General features: G+C 34.9%; 1 protein-coding gene across 8 annotated transcripts in view; it reads right to left on the bottom strand.

Moving 5' to 3' along the window:
- GAS2 (growth arrest specific 2) overlaps positions 1–22,892 on the bottom strand; it is a 261,526-nt gene that overhangs the window by 116,449 nt on the left and 122,185 nt on the right. For all 8 annotated transcript variants that reach the window (XR_008669940.2, XR_008669941.2, XM_031016006.3 and 5 more), the window contains exons 6-7: positions 21,766–21,907; positions 15,099–15,206 (exon numbers count right to left, since the gene is read on the bottom strand). Coding sequence is in view for 6 of the 8 variants with exons in the window: in XM_031016006.3 (XP_030871866.1) it covers positions 15,099–15,206; positions 21,766–21,907 (250 nt within the window). In the remaining 2 variants the exon portion in view is untranslated. The remainder of the gene's footprint in view (positions 1–15,098; positions 15,207–21,765; positions 21,908–22,892) is intronic.

The following is a 22,892-nucleotide window of genomic DNA, read 5'->3' as shown; positions in this document are numbered from 1 at the left end:
ATTAACTTCTGAGTGCCCAACTTCCCTCAACTGATTGAAGGCCAAGGCACCACAGTGAAAGCAAAGTGGAGATTTGCCCACTAATTATCTAAGTAATTACCTTAAATGTCTGCTTTGCTTTGGCTGTGGAGATATAGTCACAACCATGAAGACCCTACTGAAACAAGAAGATATGAAGTTCATAAAATGCTCTCCGTCTTCAATGAAGAAAGGTACATGAACGCCACCTAAAAATGCAAACTGTGATCTTTTGTGACAAGACTAAAGAAAAGCTTTTTGAACGACAATGAGAATAACTATTTCCATATTTTCATATAGTGAAGTTTCATTGCATAGTAATCCATATTAAATGATATTTGAGACATATATACTTTGAGAATCACAGGCTACGTTGGCTGTTGGCAGTTTAAAATATGTATGTTAGAATTATCTCTCTTCTGGGGTTTTAGTCTCCTGTTCCAGAATAAAAAATACCTGTAAGGAAATATTTTTTGCTGAAGATGACAGATATCAAGTCTGTGTCTCAATTCTACAAGAGAAACATATCAGACTCCAGAGAATGTGTAATAAAGTCCTAGAGAAAATTGTTAAGTAAATGAAACGTTTAATTTCAGTGTAAAACTTTCTACTTTGGGGGAATATCCTACTATATTGTTCTGAGTTCCCTCTCACCTCACGTGTGTTGGCCCCTTGCTTCCTGTCTAGGCCCTACCACTGTATTATGAAAGTAATGGCCCTACCATTGCTATTTATTTATTTGTTTATTTAAACTTTATGTAAGTTCCAGGGTAGCTGTGCAGAAAGTGCAGGTTTGTTACATAGGTATACGTGTGCCATGGTATTTTGCTGCACCTATCAAGCTGTCACCTAGGTTTTAAGCCCTGCATGCATTAGCTATTTGTTCTGATGCTCTTCCTCACCTCACCTCCCCTACTCCCACAGGCCCCAGTGTGTGTTGTTCCCCTGCCCTTGTCCATATGTTTTCATTGTTCAACTCCTACTTATGAGTGAGAACATGCGGTGTTTGGTGTTCTGTTCCTGTGTTAGTTTGCTGAGGATGATGGCTTCCAGTTTCATCCATGTCCCTGCAAAGGATATGACCACATTCCTTTTTTCTGGCTGCATAATATTCCATGCCTACCATTCATTTCAATGGCAAAAACCGCAATTACTTTTGCACCAACCTAATATTTACCCTCAGAAAGTTACATGACACAGGAGACACTCTTTTCTACTCTACCACTTTCTTCAGTTGTAATTAAAAATGTAATTTATGTAGCATCTTAAGCTCACAATTAGAGAGATTAACTCAAAATTAGAGATTCCAAACTCACAAGGAGACAGTTTATCTGAAAGGTAATTTGTTGAAAGGCTTTCAATAGGAATCAAAGGATATGTTTCAGATTCTCTGACTAAGCATCAGGATGACAAAGTCAAGTCATCTTTGGGAAAACTGTTTCCCCTCCCATGATTAGATACTATTATAGCTGTAATTTTTAAAATTTATTTAAGGCTACTTTCTCTTTTATCTTTAGAATATTTCATCTTCACTTTTCCTCTAGTTGATATATGTATACATGTTATCTATCAGATCTATGAGTGCTGTACATGAGGGAAGAGCCTGTTCATGTCACTGGTGCCAAGATGTCAATTAACATTCAGGTTCACCTGGAATTCTTTCAGTACTTATTGGTGGATTTATTTTTGTTACAAGATGTTGGGGAAATACAGGAGATAAATAAGATCTTCAAGGTTGGACATGTTATTCCTTGCTCTGCTCCTTGGAATGCATGCCCCTACCTGCCTGTCATGTTGGCTATAGGTTGTTAGAGAAATAGTAGGAGGTATAAGGTGTTTTGTAAACATCACCCTGGGAGGGGAGTTTTGTGACACATATCCTGTGGTTCAAAGTGCCTCCTTGGGCAACGCTAAAGCCCACCTTAGGTTAAGTCCTACCAGGTGGACAGGCAATGTGATGTGAATAAAACTGTCTGCCATATGAGTTTCCATACTTTTTCTATTAACCCTGGACCTCATTAGGAACATAAAGAGTTCCTTAAGATCTTAGCATGATTATCAAAATAGAGTCCAGGACTGAGTAACATTAGCATGAATGTTATCATTGGTAGATGATAACAAATTAATGTGTTACTTTGTCTGCATGTTACGGTTCTGGAATGAAATTCTTAGAGACCTTATGCCTAATGCAAAAGCTAGAAGACAAATTTGAAATCAGGCCTGCCTTTTATCTGCCTTTAAATGAGATCTTAGAAAGACTATTCATTTTCTCTGCATTCCCCCATAGTCTATGAAGCCAGACTTTAGGAAAAATATGACAAATGAACTATGTTGTGAGTGAAAGTTAGAGACTGTGAACCAAGCTATCAGTTTCTGAGAAAAGGAAATAATAAAACTTTGTATAGTTTGGTTTAGCAACAACAACAAAAGGTCAGAAAGCCCATTACAAGGTGATGTCTCAAATAATTTGTTCCCACGGAGTTTGTGGTCCCATAAAACTTGCCTATAACATAAACTAGATCATCAAGTACTCTGGCCTAGAGAGAAGGCAGTTTTCCATAATTGGCAAGAGTGTTTGAAGGGCAAGCTGTGAGTGTAGTGCTGGGAGGTTAGAAGTTGGCATGAAAAGCTGGTGTGTAAAAGAGATAGTGATGTAAAAGAAAGCTACAATTGGGAGATGAATAACACCTTGATGTAGTGATTTCTTATTGCTGGTGTTTGTTTAAAGAAATAGACAAAATGCCATTAAATACCTTGCCAGGGCTTTTGTTGTCATTTTGCTTTGTTGTTGTTGTTTTAGTAACATCTGGAATTTCTTTATAAAGAAAATTGAATGATATATTCTTAGGACAACATGTAAACCCAAATTTTCACACACCGTTCCTCCCAAAACCTACATAAAGAGCTCCTTAAGATCTTATTCTGCTTCTAACAAGATGGCAGACTATATCATGAAACACTGTACACCCAGCCTTCAAATGAAAATGTTAATACACCATTTCAGTGAACTCAAAGTTGATGTGAATCAGTAAACCTCTTGCAATGGAAGGACTGGCCGTTTAGATGAAGGAGGTGCCTGCTGGGTCCAGGACCAAGATTATGTGTTTTTACTGAGGTGGTGAAATTCAAAATGTCAAGTATTAAAGGGAAATGCAAGACAAGCTCTAAAATGACCAGTCATGTAGAAACTTAACTCACTAAGTTTATGAAAAAGATAGCACTAAATAAATAAGTCCTAATTTATCATAGTGAATCTTGTAACAGCAGCATTTCCACCATGCTTGACTATGTTCAATACAAACTCAAAATGGCCACACTTGCAAAGCATATTTCTTACTGAATCCAGCTACATCCTATTTATGCAACTTGAACCCATGGGAGAACTATAGACAATTTATATGACAGTTATTTCACAGTTTTTTTTCTTTGGCAGCTAGAAGACTCATCAGTTATTCAAGAACACAACACATTATGCATAATTATTTCATTTCTTTCCCCTTTGCAAAAAAAATCATTCACATATCAGTATAGAACATATAAACAAAGAAATATCCTTGTCAGGATGTCTACAGAAAGTTAAAAGAAAATTCTTACAAACATTGCGAGTAGACATTACTATGTATTGTTTGCTTTGTAATTTAAGGAAAACAATGCCAAAATCAAAAACACAGTGAAGAACTATTTTCATTTATATAAAGTTTTTTTAAAAAAATTTCAAAAGGGAATTTTACTGTGTGAAGTTTAAATCATATAAAATTTAGATATAAATTTTCATAATATAATTTAACCTGGATCAATCACTAACAGGATTACTTTAGGAAAATTACTAAATTTCTATTAGCTGCAGTTTCTTCATCGGTAAGTTTTATAAATTAACAATCACACTCATTTTTGTCATACAGTAATAATTAAGCTAAAATGAGATAATGTATAAAATGAAAGTACTTTACAAACAATATAAAAGAAAGATATCTGTACTGCTATCAAGAAACAAGACAAAAACAGTTAAGAAAAAATGTTATGTAAAAATTACTTGACAATTTTAGGAAACTTGCTTTCAAAGCATTAGTTGCTATGCCAACGTTTTCAGTTTGCACTTGGTCATATGTTTAGTTTAGACCCTTTAATAAAAGTAAAAAATGATACAAAATGCAAATTCATCTCTCTGCCATACCATAGCACGCTCAGAAAATCCTTCCATACCTATTGAAATTAAGAGGATTTAATCTTAACTGACCAAAGGCCATAAATATAAGTTTATAATTGTAGTAAATTGTAAATGTTCCTTAGTTTCTTCATTCCTAGAATAAATTTTTGTTTCTGGAAGACTTTTCAAGCAAAGAAAAGAAAATCAATAACTATACTGAACTATTTTTGTTGGGTTTTCTAGTTTATGTTGTTGTTGTTATTGAGGCTGTTTTGTAAGATTCTGTTTCCTGGGTGCTTTTTTGTTTTTTGACTCTAGAATAGGAATTGGCTGTTAAATTCCTTGTTTTGCCAAAGCACATAGGCAAAGGAATAAGCAAACTAGGAGCTATGCATCGAGTATAGGTAAATTACTAATGGATTTTAAAAGTTGAACAGTAATACTTACAAAATGACATGCCAAATGTCTATATGGTCTGAAATGGAATGAATAGCATATAATTAAAACTGTGGGCTCTGAAATCAGATACATTAAATTCAAATAAAGGCTTTGACACTTACTGTGTAATCTCTGACAAGCAATTTGCTCTCTAACACTTAATTTCCTTATTGTTACTATGAGGATAACAACAGTGCCTACCTCAAAGAGTTGTGAGGGTTGAAAAAAAAAAAAAGAATCCGAGGAAAGCACTTAGACACCAGATACACAGAAAGCATTTGGTGAGTATTAAATAGTATATGATACAGTTTAGATATTTGTCTCCTACCCATGTCTCATATTGAAATGTAATCCACAATGTTGAAGGTGGGGCATGGTGGGAGGTGTTTGGATGATGAGGGCAGATACCTCATGAATGGCTTGGGCCATCCCTTTGGTGATAAGTGAGCTCTCGCACTGAGTTCACAGATTTGGTCATTTTAAAGTGTGTGGCACCTCCCCTCCCACTCTCTCTTGTTCCTACTTTCACCGTGTGAAGTACCTGCTCCCTCTTTTTCTTCCACCATGTGTAGAAACTTCCTGAGGCCTCCTGAGAAGCAGATGCTGCTTTCTGTACAGCCTGCAGAACCAGGAGCCAATTAAACCTATATTCTTTATAATTACTCAATCTCAGGTCTGTCTTTTCTTTTTTTTTTTTTTTTTTTTTGACAGAGTCTCACTCTGTCGCCCAGGCTGGAGTGCAGTGGCGCGATCTCGGCTCACTGCAAGCTCTGCCTCCTGGGTTCATGCCATTCTCCTGTCTCAGCCTCCCAAGTAGCTGGGACTACAGGTGCCTGCCACCACGCCAGGCTAATTTTTTGTAATTTTAGTAGAGACAGGGTTTCACAGTGTTAGCCAGGATGGTCTCAATCTCCTGATCTCATGAGCCGCCCGCCTTGGCCTCCCAAAGTGCTGGGATTACAGGCATGAGCCACTGCCCCCCGGCCAATCTCAGGTATTTCTTTATAGCAATGCAGTAACAGCCTAATGCAGTATATGTATATAGAAATATAGGATAAAAAGGTGTATTTTTCCACAAAATTTTTGACTTGGGATTTCAATTTCAGTTGTAGAAAAATCAACATGAGGTCCCTGTTAAAATCAGTTAAAATGTCAAATCAGTGGACCGGTTCAACTCTCTACTATATTGTTGCTTTTCACTATATACACATATATTTCTGTATATATTTTTTGTGTGTGTATGGAGGTGTGTGTCTATCTGTATAATATACACATACACTATATATACATACATATATACACACACAACATCACTAGATATAAAATACACATATATGGGACAAATTTATCTTAATGGCAGGAAGGTCATAGCAATGCAGAAATCGGGAATGCAGATTATAGAAGCTGTGCAGTTTTTCAATGGCGTCATTTGACTTTTCAATGCTTCCTTAATATGATTTGTGGCCAATGAAAAAGCAATTGTACATTGATTCTAGATACAGCATAATGGCAAAAGAAAATTATTCAAACTGAAGTAAGGTGGCATGTGTATGGCACAATTTAAAGCCATGGTAAACCTTGCTAACTGAGTTGGAGATGAGTAAGAATGCTTATCAGGTCAAGTGAAGGCAGACACTATTGAAAAATCTACTCATTGCTAAATGGCCAATAGTGGTAAGTTTTTAATGAAGAATAACTTTTGGTTTTGAGCTTCTATTTATTTATTGTTTTTCACATTTAATATGTCAGTGGAAGAAGAAATGAGCTCTCTAACTTAAATTAGAAAATAGAAAACTGCCCAGATGTATTATTCTGTTGGTGCAAAAGTATTTGCGGATTTTGTCTTTACTTTTAACTATTGTAATAAATACCAAATTTCATTGTCTTTCTTGTGTGTGTGTTTTTTTTTTTTTTTTTTTGAGACGGAGTCTTGCTCTGTCATCCAGGCTGGAGTGCAGTGGCGCGATCTCCACTCACTGCAAGCTCCGCCTCCCAGCCTCACGCCATTCTCCTGACTCAGCCTCCCGAGTAGCGGGGACTACAGGCGCCTGCCACCACGCCCGGCTAAATTTTTGTATTTTTAGTAGAGACGGGGTTTCACCATGTTAGCCAGGATGGTCTCGATCTCCTGACCTCGTGATCCTCCCGCCTCGGCCTCCCAAAGTGCTGGGATTACAGGCATGAGCCACTGTGCCGGGCCATCTTTCTTGCTTTTTTAAAAAAAGTGGTGTCAAATGGATGTAGTTTCAGGGTGCAATTCTTGGCAGTTTGTTTTGAATTTTTAAGATTTTTTTAAGGGTTTTCAACCTGAAAGGATAACTCTCAGAAAAAAACACATTAGCTGAATTATTTACATCAATGGTTAGTTATTACTTATATTGCATTTATCTAAAACATATGCCTATCTTAGAGACTGTAGGTTAAGAGTATTTATCAATATCTGCAAAGTCCTTTGAGATACGTTTTACCAAAGTGTAAATTACATCAATGGATGACAAAACAAATAAGAGTGTCTTTAGTGAAGCAAAAACATAAAAGAATTAAAAGCTAAAAGCATTTGAACACATTTTAAACATTATTGCTTGCATTTCCTGAATTAGTGTTTAGTTTTGAGGCAGTTGGGAGAACTGAGTTTGGAAATATTCATGTATTAATAGCACTCATATTTCTCTTACTATGGCTTAGAGCACTATAAATGTCTGAGATTTTATATACATCAGAAGCAAACACGGCCATATTTTCCCTCTAGAAACAAATCTAGGCATTAATATAATTTTAAAATGGCATTCACTATTCTCATACATTGCTAAATTAGATGACGTGTGTGTGTGTGTGTATTTTTTAATGAATTGTTGACTTTCAGCTGCTGAGTAATGGCTGCTTCTGCAGCATTTCCACTAAGGATAAATGGAGGTTTTAACCTCTTTGCTAGTTGTTTAAAACTCCTTTACATTTTCACAAAACAGCCCATTTTTCATCACTAGGAAAAATATGAAATTTCAACCATGCTACTTTTTACTCACAGTAAATCAGTATGTGTCATAAGAGCAAAAAAGAACGTAATATCACCCACTATCATGGACCTTTCCTTAGAGCAAGTCCCAGAAGACATTGCCAAGTTCAGTTGCTATAGCAACAGAGCTTTGGTGCCTCTGTTGCTTGGTTTGTTTCAGAGAGTTGATTTTTACCACACAGGCATAATCCTGAAGAATTTTTATGCTAAGGAAGAAATTACACAGAGTCAATAACAATGTGTGTGACCTTTCTATTGATCTGTGATGATTTAATTTAAAAGTAGTACAAAAGAGGTAACGCCATAACATTTCAAATCCCTTTGCTGACTTCCAATTAAATTATTCATTGTCTTTTCTTTAGGCCCCTCAAGTACTCATATTTCTTAAACTAGAAAAATACCCTTAAGCCACTGGAGCATCAGTATGGAATTTCATATTATTTTATCCAACTGTGAAGTTCTGCTATGAAAATGTCTTGACGTAATACCAGTCTACTTAAAAAATAACTACAATTAGCAAGAGAAGACTCAACAAGACTATACTGGCAATATGGGAGAATTATCTTCTGATTTCTACTGAAAAGATATCAGGACAGATAGCAATATGTCTTATTATAGAATTCTAGTTAATTTTGCCTATTAAGGAGATAGACCACATAAAGAATTTTATACAGTGTCCATCATACAGTAACAAAAATATTATCATACTTTTTATCCTGTCATAATATAGTCAGGCAAATATATTATATATCTTTATATTAGGCACTATTGATTATGCAATTGAATGCCCTTTGTATTCTGAATACTTTTAAAGTAAAAATTGTGTAAAAATACTTTACTGTGGTTGAGCATGAAATATATTATAAAAGGTACGGATTATAGAGGAATAGCCTTTTGAATAAGATATTTGCATTTAATGGACATGCCACAGGTGGCAGCTTGGAGTGGAATGTGTTATAGGTTTGGCAAGTCACGGCTTTGACTTTTATTTATTTTACTACTTACTTAAGAACTTGTCTAAGACTTTATTTTTTCACCTGTAATAAAAAGATAAAAACAATTTCCAACTTGTATGGTTTAGAAAGAATCCTGTGATATAAATATAAACATAAAGCAGCTGGTAAAATGCCTGGAACTAACGATCCTTATTAAATTGTAGCTGTCTTTTCTTTAAAGGTTTTCCAGTCATGTCCTTGAAAATCATTTCCAAATGGAATTTGAAGGTAAAAATGAGAACAAATTAAATATTCCTTAATACCTTAAAAATATATGAGTTTTAATTGTGGCAAGATGTGGACAACTTTCAATATAAATTCTACGTTACAAATTATTCCATTTGCTTCAATTGAAAAATTGACAATGTCTTTCTCAAACTATGTTTCTATGACCTCCTAGCACAGGAAGATGCTCTGGGGGATAAAAAGGTGGGAGGGAGACTATTTCTATGGTTAAATACATTTGGAAAATGCTGAACAATATATTTCCCTCTAGGAGCTTACAGATCACATTAGTATATTGAATCATCCAAGAAATTCCAGGTAAAGTGATCAATACTGCTTAGTGGTAAAAAGTGTAAATTTAGGAGTTAAGCTGCCAGGATTTAGTGCCCACTTCCAATGCTTATTACCTTAGAACTTTGAGAAGTTACTCAACCTCAGTGTCTCAGTTTCCCCATCTGTAAAATGGAAATGGCAACAAAATTTTCCACACGAGTTTGGGAGGTTATAATGAGATATATCAAGTGTTCTGATACAGGCTAACAAAGGCAATTATCAGTAAATAAGAGCAATTAAAGAAACCTGTTTCAACTCTTAACCATGTTAACTTTTCTTTACAAATAATATCTTTGAACATCTTCTGGAACTATTATTCTTGGGAACACACTTTGAACAACCCTAAGGTACAATATTAGGGTAGTGATAAATTGCAATTAAGTAAAAAAGTATTCATTACATTAGTGAGCAAACCAAGTAGCACAAAATGTTATCTACCTCACAACATGTGACCCCACTGGCTGCTACTTTGTCAGAAATTTTTATTATCAGAACATTAGAGCAGCTTAGTTAAGTGTAAAGACCTTATCACATAGATGTTCTATTCACTGGGGCTGTCTGCATCAATTTCATAAATTAGCACAGATAAGTTTATCATATTAGGTTATTTTCCTGTCACTAAAAACTGAGCCCTAAAGGAATGGAACACCAAATGGTTAAAACTGTAATGATTAGTAGAGAAAAAACTGAGTACGTAGATCACTGATAGGGTCTGCAAAGATAAGGAAAGACAAGGCATATTATCCAGACAGTAGATAAACATTTGCATATTTCCAGGTGCTAATCCTAAACAATATCAATTTCCAAAATGGAGAGAGAAAATAGTAAAGGAAGACAGCTTCATCTAACGAAAAATATGCTATAAATTCACAACAATATGCAAAAATTCTCTGTAGTCTAAATAATACCATGACTCCAAAAAACCTCCCCACCATTTTCCGGAAGATAGGAAGCTCAGCAAAAGGACGATTCAAATGAGCAGTCTGCTAATTAACCTGACAACTTTCAGGGGGCTTTTAATTTATTCTCAAATTTTTAACTGTATCTGTTTGCTGGTTTATCTTAAAGAGTTCATATTTTTAAAATGATCATCAGAAATTTGCAGAACAGAAAAAAACACACACTTATAATTCTGTGTCCTTGACAAATAAAAACTATTTTCTATTATTCCCATTTTCTTTGTCTTTATCCTAATCATTTCTACACAGAGCTATTTTATATGTAAATATAATTTAAAAGCCTCTTTTTTTCACTTACAATGACGTCTTAAGCATTTCCTTCCAACAATACATAGAAGTCTTCAAAATGATCATTTTTAGCACCTGACTGCTAATATGCTTTCATGATCAGACATGCAAATGATTTTGAATTGTGTTGTTGGTACACTGAATCCCTTCCTATATATTGTTCTAAAGTGATTTTCAAACTTCAAGACACGTATGAAACACCTGGAGGACTTATTAAAACACAGGAGGCTGGGCCCTACCCTCAGAGTTTCTGATTTAGTAAGTCTTGGGGGAGCCCCAAGAATTTGCATTTCTAACAAGTTTCCAAATGATGCTGATGCTGCTAATCTTTGGCCATTTTAAAAATTACTGTTGGAAGAGACTGTGTGCGGTGGCTCATGCCTGTAATCCCAGCACTTTGGGAGGCCAAGGCAGGCGGATCACCTGAGGCCAAGAGTTTGAAGCCAGCCTGGCCAACATGGTGAATTCCTGTCTCTACTTAAAATACAAAAAAAAAAAAAAAATTAAAAATTAAAAATTAGTTGGGTGTGATGGCACACACTGTAATCCCAGTTACTTGGGAGGCTGAGTCACGAGAATCGCTTGAACCTGGGAGATGGAGGATGCAGTGAGCCGCAGCACTGCACTCCAACTTGGAGTACTTAGGTAGAACATAGCCATCAAATTGGAATTGATAAGTCAAATACCACAGACATTATTATTGCATCTAAGACATATTTCTGAAGTCCCTTTTTACAGGCTCATTCGGATTTCAATTGCCAAGTGACTTCTTGATACTTGAAGCCTATGTAGATACCAACTGGCTGAATAAACAAATGAACAAGAGAAAATTCTCTCCTCCCTGAAATCAAGACATTAGTCCTGAGATCCACCTATTTACATTTCAAAGATACGTATTATGGTTGAATGGGAATAATCCAAATCTCTGTTACTGCAGAAATCAGCAGGTTTTATCATCGCTCTCCAAATTCAAAGTCACTGAAAAATAACTGAAATATTTATATCTTGGAGGAGAGTACATTTGCATCTGCACAATATAGATAAAAATTAGCTGCATTTGATAGTTCAAAAAAACAATGTTGCTCTTTGGAAAGTACCAGGCAAAAATTTGGCTTTGACAAATTATTTTTCATAAGCTAGAAACAAAAAAAAATTCCCATTTGGCAATGGATTATTAGGATGTTTTCCTAAATCCTCAGAGGTTTTTCTCTGTACTAAAGGATTCTTAACATTTAGGCATGGATTAATCCTCACCTGTAAATGGAGAAATATGAACATAAACAAGCCTGTCTACAAAAGTACATAGATGCCTCTATTAATACATAAGTACACATTAGATAGCCATGTATGGGAAGTATCTATTCATACATTGGTTTCCAGAAACCCACAGAGAAGACATAAGCTTAGTAAAGATATTCTCTGCAGAAAATATCTTGCCGGTCTTCCTTTGAAATTTGCAGGCATTCTTATTTTTTCATTCATAGTTGTTGTTACTGTATCTGTTTGAATGTATAGGGAAGATATGTTCATATACATACACATAATCATAAGTCGACACATAAAGTGATTAGGTGTGGTCAACAAACCTTGTAAGGTGGTTAGCAATGGAATTGTTAACTCTGGCTTAGTTAAGCATCAGTCAAGAGTTAACGGTGTTAGGCACAGGCTTATCAAAAGAATCTTGTATCTATGACTTTCTCTTTTTTATTTTTATTTTTTGAGACAGAGTTTTGCTCTTGTTGTCCAGGCTGGGTGCAATGGCATGATCTTGGCTCACCACAACCTCCGCCTCCCGGGTTCAAGCAATTCTCCTGCCTCAGCCTTGCAAGTAGCTGGAAATACAGGCATGCGCCACCAAGCCCAGCTAATTCTGTATTTTTAATAGAGGTGGGGTTTCTCCATGTTGGTCAGGCTGGTCTCGAACTCCCAACCTCAGGTGATCTGCCCGCCTCGGCCTCCCAAAGTGCTGGGATTACAGGCGTAAGCCACTGTGCCTGGCGTATCTATGACTTCCTAAGGAACAATTCTTACTGAGTTAGTGTTCTGGTAATTGTTTTATCTTTAAGTAAAGGTAAACAGTCTCATTAGCCTTAAGTGACCCTGAATTGTTCTTTGCATTGGACAGGTTCATTATGACTATATGAATACACTGCTGCTCTCAGGGTGAACAACTAACTAGGGGACAAATGTTAAGACACAATGTATGTGTCTTTGTATGTATACTTTATAGAATAATATACATAAATACTGTCAGTAAATATGACCATATTAGGCAGCCTCAAAAAAGATGTGACAAAGTTTAAAATACGCCCATGTGAAAGATGCAAATTTAAGAAATGCAAGAACTGCAATGAAGACACTATGAGGCAGTTGTTCACCTAGTATGTGTGAGAATTTGACTATAGGCACTTACTACTTAATCCAAGTGTTCAAGGAAATACAGTTAAAACATTAGCAGTGACAACCATATGATCATTTGAAAACCAATTCAATACCTATGAGATTTTTTGAGTAGTAACTGCCAGTTCCTTACATGAGTAAGGAGCAGAATGGCAATCAATTAAATATAGTCCCTACCACAAATTGAAAGTACTAGCATAAGCATATGCACATCAAGGAGACACGTTTAGTTTTTCTAGTTAATACAGAGGAGGAAATAGGGAAAAATATACAATTCAAGGCACATGTGACCTGCCTATGAAATTTTAATTTTTAAGCCTCCACGGATAACCAGACACATAGACAGGAGCCTTTTTTAGAATCATGTTACTCCTTCAGGGTGGAAATGAACTCATGACAAGCCAAAGGATAAGTATTTCAATCAATATATGTTCAAGAATGTTTTCCTTTTTTGACAAATAGTTTTGGTTTGTAATTTAGGCAGTGATAGAAATTTATCTTTGCTAAAAATTAAGTTTTTAAAAAATGTTTCATTTTAAAGGGAAATGTTATAAAAATAGTAAAATTGTATGTGGATAGTATAAAAATGAAGAGAATAAATGATTAACGTTCATTAAGACACTATTCTAAAACATGTCATAGTAGCATGATGCCATTTCTTGCTGGACTAATCAGTGAATAACCACATCACAGTTAACTCTCTTACTGCAGGTTCACCTGAAACATTAGAAGTAAGAAATTGAGTGTGCACAATATGTTCTTATGTATTAGTTGATATTAAATTAATATCCCTAAGAAATTTGATACGATTTTTTCAGTACAGCAAATCTCAATTTCTCTATAAATAATGCATGAATAGATTTAATCAAAAGATAACTATTTCTTGAAAAGAAAACCGGAATATCAAAAAACCTGCCTTATATAGTAAGGACTATAAAAACATGTTATTCACAAATGTGGACACTAAAATCCTTGATAAATGACTAAATTTGCATCTGAAATCACAGATGCAAATAAACATATGTAATATATATTTTTGACTGAAGATATTAGGTTACATTGCAGGAAGAAGTATATAATTTATTAATCATGTGCTTTATTAACACTTTTATTACAAAAAGGAATAACTGTTTAAACAAATGACTCTCTCTGTTCTGATTCTAAGCTCTGGAGCCTAATATTCTAAAGGAGACTGATTATCAATTGAGAAAGGTCAACCCGGTAACATTTAAACACATCTGTGGAGATTCTAGATCACTATTACTTAATGTACTAACGTGACAGCAGGCAGTTTGACTTAACAAAATACGTATGCTATCCTTGCAATAAAGAACAAAAGAACAATAAGCAACTCAGACAACTGCCTTTCCTAGTGAGGCCATCTATGCAGATCTGTCTCATACTCCAATAATAACACATTGTTATAGCCTTTTGCTGCTATTCCAAAGCAGAATAGCAATTATTTCCTGGAAATTTAAGAAATATATTAGTAAATGCTAATCTAAAATTAGATTAAAATTCAAAATCATTAACATTATATTTTAAGGCTAAAATTATGATTAAACTTTCTTTTTTCAACTACATGTTGCAGAGCCTTTAAAAAGACCTGTTATACCAATAAGTTTTGGTCAAAAGTAGAAATTAAGAAAACTTTACAAGGGCAAAATTTCAACAGAGTCATTGCAGATTTGAGTATTGTGAGAATACACATTGCTGGTACTAGATGTACATATTCAAATCATTCTATTCTACAAAACAGCAGGATATTTTTTAACTTTTTCAACTGAGGAAAGAATACAGCTTTTTAAAAAAACATCACAACCTCTGTTCCTTTAGAAATGACTAAACCATAAAGCAGAAAATTACTTTTATTTACAACTGCAGATTTCTAGGAATGTATCTCTATTTTTCATTTTCTTTTCTTTACTTTTTTTTTTTTAAAAAAAGAATTATTGGTCTTAGTAAAAGCCACAAACTTACTTTGAGAGATTAAATTATCTTGATTCTTAGCAAAACATAACACAAGTGGAAAGCCTTCTTCATCTATTTGATCTCCATGGTGTCTTTGGTGTATATGCGTTTTGGTATATGTACCAAGAGAAAACAGTTGTATTTAGCCTTCAGTAGTACATTATAATGTATGTTACTTTAAAAAAATTCATACCATGTATCTTTAAACGTAAGCACCATATGGAAGTTCCTGCTCTTATCTGTCATATTTCCCCTAACTCAAATTCTGAATCTTCCCATAAAAACAAGATAAGTGAAAAGTAAAACTTTACCCTAATGAAGAGGATCTTTTCTCCCACTCGGTATCTTCCTTGGGAGAGCCGCTCCACACAGAACTTGTTTGGGCATTTGCAAGGAGGATCTTCAGAAATTCGTTTCACCTGAAATAGAAGAGCAGGCACATTCATTTGTCTTAATTAGGTTGCATTTATGCTAATTTGCTCCAAGGACTCCACGGCCCCTGAACCCTTAATGACTTTAAACTTGTTCTTTATCTGTGGACATCATGTGAGCATAGGAATATCACATTAAATCATAACCATGTAAAGTTCAGGCCCCAAAGACATCTGAAGGCAAATGACTGCACTAAGGCATAAGCTAGCTAATGACAGTGATGATGCTGGAGGATAATGAGCAGGAAACCAACTGAAATTATAGACTATACATAATCAGCTGGGTTCCTACTTTTGGAAGACTAAAAAGACCATGCACATTTGGGTTGTCAAGGTCGACCTATTGAAAACCAGAATAGAAAGTATGTTAACATAGAGTTTATGTTACTTCAGTATAATTTTAATTATATTAATTTTACCCAGTTTCAAAATAAATGAGAGTGAATTTAACAAGTTGTTTTTTTAAGGAGACTATTGTTTCATCTTATTTTGAACTCTAAGATTTTCTCTAAGAATTAATCTCTCATATACTCAGATTTACCCTGCAACTCACTCCATCTCAGTAATTCCTACCTATCAAACCCTACTTCTTTGACCATGTTTTATAGCTTATGTGTGTTCTATGTAATTGATGCTTGAATATCAGATTTTTATCCCTGTTATATCTATTCTCCCAGTCTTTTAAAAATACATAATCTAAATGATATGTGCATAAAGCTTACGAATAGTTGTGATTACTAGACGATAATATAATAGTCCATGATTTTAGGAACAATTTTATGTTTATGTTTTCCCTGATGGGGAACCACCCACTCTGTCTGCTCTTCAACTAACCAACCAACCAAACAACCCAAAACAATAATCTCCTGTGTTTTGAGGAAAAGTTTCCATGGAAGAAACAGAAAGCCGTAAATGATGTGCAGTTTGAACTTAGAAGCTAGATAGAACAAATTTAGAAATTGGCCTGGATTTTCCTCACCCGAATTCCTCCACAAAGATGTCATGGGGTCTACATTTATGTCATGAAAGAAATGCAATCATTCCTTCAAATAATTCAATTTTTGACTTTAATCAGCCTTCTAAGCAAAAACTGTGCAGAGATTAAACATGAACTCAATTGAATGTTAATGTAAAGGAATTAAACAACTTGTTTTTCCTAGAATAAGAAATGTTCCAGAAAGTTTGAAAGCATAAGACAATAGAAGAATAACCAAAAAAAGGGAAAAAAACCCTGAAATTAAATTTATCTCATAAATTTATCGCATGTACAATTATGACTCAATGAGGATGTATACAAAGAGAACCAACACTATATTGGGGAGAAAAGAACAAAAGAACCAACTTTAGTATATACATTGCCATTAGTCCTTTTTGCCGTCCTTAATTTTGCTGACATATAAACCTATGGCTTTTGGCACTTATTTTTATCACAGCATATTGTATCTCATTTAGTGGTTAACCTTAATGTCTTCTTGCTAGACTGAGTTCCTTTGGAGTTAAGATGGTATTTCATTATATTTTAAAATCATTGATATAAAGCACATCTTAATGGCAAATAAATATTCATTAAATACACATTGACTAAATAGATATATAAGAACATGAATCTATACAGGCCACAGGGGGAAATTAGAGGAACAAAATAATCATGGATTCAAAGAACCTTAGAAATAGCTTTCATCAAAAAATGAGAAAACTACTTAACATTAAGTTAGTGATTAGGGCAATTACTTTGTGTTCCGAGTTTGTTCTGTCATATTATACTTGGTCTATAGATACATTCACCCCAACACTAATAGATACCTGTTCTAAGAGATTTTTTGAAAGGTTATTTCTGAATGGGACGATGATAATAAAACAAGATATATAAAAGTTGAATAAAGATCACATCATTTCCTTCCAATAATGCAGAACCACATTCTAGGACTGAGGGTAGGGTCACAGGACCAATGAATGTTGTCTATAGTTCCTGTTTTCAGTATTTCTCTATGTGTATCTCTTTCTATATGTGTTTATAAAATATGTTTAAATATAAATGTGTGTATATACATGTAAAATATGTTTATGCCATTGCTAGAAGTGGTACCGTTTTCCTTATCACCACAAATAAGGGCTTCCATGAGGAAAGCAAGGATGAAGAAAGGGAGGGGCATTGGGAGAAGGGGTCGATCATCCAGAAGAAAATCAGACTGACAGCATCAAGAAAGCACATGGCCTGAGGCCTGAACTTTAGGAGGATCATGCTTGGCACAATTTTGCTGCCATGTGGTAATTAACCAAAGAGTAAATTGATGTTCAACTGGTTCCTCCACTAAAAAATGACAATCACAAGTCTGTATGGAAAGTAATTCCATTTTGCAGTCTTCTTAGACAAAAGACAGAAACTCTTGGTATCAAATGAAATAAAATACAAGAAACATTTTCTCAAGTGGCCTGCCCTTCTCAAATGCCTTTCTAGCTTTGAAAATGGAGTTGATTTTAAAAGTCAAGGGCTGTTTTTGTAGTTGTATGAGAGGTGGAAGCAGAAATGGAAGAAACAAGGCCAGACTGTGGCCACTGGAAATATATTGTTAAGTAAACAGTGACTGATGACATCTGTGCTTCTTACATTACCTAGGGAAAAGTCAGTCTGGCAGGAGTTCTTTTTTGGCTAGGAACCCAGCCAGTTTTCTGCTGAAATGGGATTTCAAGAGGAGCCTGATTACTCAGAATTATACTATCTCTCATCCCCAGACTGAGGAAGTTGATGGAGAAGAGGAAGAAAGTAAGAATGATTTCTGAGAACTGTATTCAACTCATTGTGTGAGAACTAGCTCGCGAAGAGGAGAGCTAAACCTGACTCCACCGTTTTATCACAGCTGAATCACTCTATCAGGACATCTGGAGAATAAATTAATCTGAATGGAAACCACTGTGTTTCTTTCATGATATCTTGATTAAAGAAGGTGATGTATTTTCCACATAAAGGGTCACCTATTTTTTCCCACTATTCCCCTAAGTATCAAACAAAGAAATGTGAAGAAACATTGAAGGTTTCAAAACTGGCAGTTATTGCTGAAACTGTTCACTGGAATATAATATCTTAACACAGATCTGCTTCTTTTGCTTTCTCTCTTTTTTCTTCATTTCTTCTTGTTTTTTTCCCCTTCTTTTACTCCTCCTCTTTCTCTTTTTCCTCCTCCTTTTCTTTTTTGGGGTGGCAGATAATAGCTTTCCCAGAGTAAAATTAGCCAATATTATTAACTAAACACAGAAACTCTGCAAGCAATCTCTATTTTATATTTCTATTCTAAAACCCATGTTGGAGTACATCATTTTCAACCCCAAACTGCTATATGTGCCTCACATTCAGTGAAGCAGTTACTATAGGAATAATTTCCTTTTATATTAGATGTATTAATTTCTGATTTAAAACATTAGTGAAGCTGAAATTACTTTTCTCTCTGCTCCACTGTTCCTGAAATAAAACACTTCAGTAAAAAAAACCTATCAAACAGAATGCAAATAGTTCAGTGCAGTTTTCCCCAGTGTAAAATGAAGGAATAAGAGACTTCTGTGGTCAAATAAGTTTAGAAGATTCCAGGTTAAACAAGATCTTATTATGGAACTCACTAGAGCCTTTGATATGCCAAAGTTTATCACCAGACTCTGGATGAGGACTACAGTCCTAATCTATATATAGTAAGTTGTATTTCTCAAACTAATTTAACCGTGGTGTGTTTGATCAAACATTGATTGAAAAATGCCATTTTAAAGACTTGTGAAACATAATATTCTAGCTGACAAAATTACAGAAATATCCACATTGTATATTTCCTACATTTGATTAAAACTTTGAGCAGATGTTTATGTTCTAAATTCTGGTAAACTTTAAAGAAGGTTTAAAGCTCCTGAGAAATCCATTCCATTGTTCTCAACTGAGAGCATACAATTTGGGAGTAGGGGAGAACCACCATGTATTGACTGACTGGCTTACTATTGTATGGAAAATCTTTATTTCACTCTCTTTTTCTGAAGTCCTTTTCATAGTTTTCCTATCACCTTCTTGCCCTCTCTTCTTTTTCTCCCCATCTCAAGGATTGCCAGATAGGGGACAAGCTAGTGAAGAAAGAAAATCATCCTAGCTACTTCTAGGTTCACAGAAATAGCTTCAAGTGGCAGCATCTCCACCTTCTAAAAATCTACAGTAGAAATGAAAGGTGCATGCATTTCCAGAGCATGTGGCCAACACGGATAAACAGAATAAGGGAGAAGGTTAAACCTTAATTAGCTACATTGATAATTTATCCAAAAAACACAGTACTGGATGTAGATCGATAAAATATGGTCTTTGTCTTTGAGTACAAAGTCTGCACCTTGAGATGAAAGGACATTTATACCCAAAAAGGTAAATGCTTCATTAAACAGATACAAATACTTGGCAGCACCAAGGAATGATTTGCCAGTTATACCTGGAATGAGAGATACCAGAAAAATCTTTATATAGGGGGTAGCGCAACCTGAATTTTAAAAGATGGAAAGGTGTTTAAAAGTAGTGTAACAGGTGAGTAGGCAGAAGTATAGTGAGAAAGCAACAGTGGCTTCATCAAAATTCAGGGACGAATGCAGCAGACAAAATAGCCAGAAAACACACAGTAGGCCAGAACATGGAGGGCTATGGACTATATGACATATGAACGAGCTTGGATTTCACCCAAATGTTATAGAGCACCCTATATAATTTTAATCAAATCCAAAGTGCATTTAGTTTTATCCTTCTGGTAGCAGAAATGTTGTAGAGATGCATTTCAAGAATGGAGTGGTCAACAGTGTCAAATACCAGGAAGCAATCTCATAATTTCAGGACTAAAAAAATTCATTAGATCCAGTAATTCATTCAATAGGAGGATAAGAGGGACATTAGCCAGATACTCTTTAGTGGTCTGGAACCCTGACTATAAGGCATTTAAAAAAAATGAATGAAGGTGATAGCTGAAAGGAAATGGACTATAAGCAAGTATATTTGCCCCAGGGAAATATATTTATAACATAAAGACTAGAGGTACATCTTACCCTAAGGTAAGTCTAATAAAATAAGTATAATTGACACAGAAGAAAAAATGTTCTCATCAATATATAAACAATAGATCATTATCTACTATTAATATAATGTTACTCAATTTCCTTACAAAATAAAAAGTGAAATCCTATGAAAAGCAAGGTATATGACCAATTCTTCGAAAAAGTTATGTGATTTTAAAATCCTTTTCAGTAGCATTAAATCAAAATGTCTTGCCTGTTCTTCTTTAGTTCCTGAGTGATTGAACAGTTACCCAAAAGAAACCAAATTAAACTAGCTAAGATACCTTTAAGAGCTAACATGCTTGCTGCCCTTAACAGAAATGAGGGTTCTTAATCTATCAGACAAACTGTTATATTTCGGCTCATCTAAATCTGCAATATAGTTGATCGTGTCACATGGAGAAAAGCAAAAGTCAGAGAAATCTCTTTTTCTGCATCCTGTAGTGTCCAACCATTTTCCCAGCTCTTTTCTGCTCATATCCTGGAGGAAGAAACTCACAGCTACGGACCACCAGTCCTTTTCAGTTCTGCCTATTTTTACAGCTAGCATTGTGGTTGGTGCTAGTTTCTAAGGACTCTCCCCATGTATGTGAGACATACGTCACTCTAATGCCTCTGGCATTGCCATTTTCTATAAAATTAATAAGCAACTACAACTCCCACAATACAAACTTTGCATAAACAACATCCCAGTCACTCATGATTTATCTCCTTTATTAATTTTTTTTTACATTTGCACTTAAAATATATGTGGAGGGCATATGCACACACATACTCAAGCACACTACTTTTCATAACCAATAAACTACTTAACAGACAACCAAGGTCACTTGAGAGTTTTAATTCACCATGTTTGCTGTTATACCTAAAAACGGTTTACTGTGATTCTGTTAAAACATTTCCTAACTACCAAAAATTGTGACTCAAGGGCTCTGCTAAGTAGAGTGACCTTGAAGAGTTAGACAAAACTTTGTTGGAATCTAAGCTCCTCTCCTCCCCTCAGCAGGTTACTCAATTTCTATGTTTCCATTCCTCAAGAGGGAACCTGCCTTTCATATATGACAGCACTTGAAAAACAATGGTAGTCCATAAAAGGCACTTAACTTCTCTATCATATATTTACTTTCCCTTCTTTAACAATCCTCAAGATCTTGTTTTCAGACTTCTTATCTGTGAAAGGGGGAATGGTGATCCAGTGACAAAGAGACTTTCATGTTTTCAAATACAATTTTCAGGGAGTTGACTTATTATTCTAAAGTTTTAGATATTGGTCTGCAGCATTAAATGATACTTTATTTTGAACAACTAGTTCAGTTTTGAATCTCAAAATGAATTGTAGGACTGCAAAGTTTTTCATATGGGCTTAAAATAAATTTCAAGAAAATTGATATAGATAAAGATTAGACTGATACGAGATTGCACAGAATATGTTTTGTAGTGCAAGAAAGACTAACCGTTGGTAACAAGTCTGACTGATTTTACTTACTGCATCATCCAGTAAGTTTCCTGTACTCTTTTTTCCAGAAGACTTTGATGAAGGAGAAGGTGAAGGAGAAGGGGCAGAAAGTGTTTCTTCTTGTTCAATCTCTTTTTCCAGCTTTATCAAACCAGGAGGCTCCACACCATACCTTTAAAAAGACCCTGGATCATTACATATGCATAACTTATAATGATAAAATTACCATATATTACATGTGATGATGAGCACCATGGGAGTAAATCGCTGACTTAAATATAACATTCACTTTTTTTTCTGGCATTGAAATGGTAAGCTCTTGAATTAGCATCCTTCTAAGCAGAGGGAAAACATGTATACCTGCTGTGTATGCATACGTGTACATATATGGACACATATAGTATACTAAAAATAAATAAAAACACTCAATGCAATATATTAATGAAACAGCAACATGAATAACCATGTAAATTTGGTCTTCAGCATTCACATTTACCAGCTTTACTGATATTAGTGCTGTAATGAAACTATTTTGAACCTAAGTTTGTTAAAAATGGAAATACAAACAGAGGGTCAGACTCAAGTTTGCAAACAGCAATCCCCAGAAATAAACATCTTTAAATGATTTAGCAGAAAAGAATTAACTTTGAATATATTTCCTATGGGTCCAGAACATTGTACTATGGGTTATACAATGTCATAGGTTATGCTCCTAGGAATAGCATAATGAAAGCATATATATTGTTTTGGGAAACAACTGAGCATAGAGGAAACAGAGACATAATTTAGAGTAACAATGTATAAAAAATGTGTTTTGCAAATTATAAATGCCAGAAAAGTTCAAAGGGAGAGACATAGTTACTATCTCCTGTAATCATATATTTCTTTAGCTAAATATAAAAATTAGATTTGGTTTCTTAGGTACATATCAACTGTACCTAGGTGGGGGAGGCCAACAATAATTCTAGAATTTGAGAGTTGTGAAGGGTCTTGGGGATCATCAATTTACACCCTCTCACTTTTACAGATAATAGAGATCTAGAGAAAATATATAACTAGCAAGGAGCAGGATAAAGACTTAAATGCAGTTTCTCTGACTTTAATCAGGTGATTGGGTGTTAAAAAGGAGGGGAAAAGTCACTTGGAGATTTAAAAAC

This window comes from Gorilla gorilla, chromosome 9, assembly GCF_029281585.2.
Source record: "Gorilla gorilla gorilla isolate KB3781 chromosome 9, NHGRI_mGorGor1-v2.1_pri, whole genome shotgun sequence".
NCBI classification, from domain to species: Eukaryota; Metazoa; Chordata; class Mammalia; order Primates; family Hominidae; genus Gorilla; species Gorilla gorilla.
This window is presented reverse-complemented; position numbering and strand designations above follow the sequence as displayed.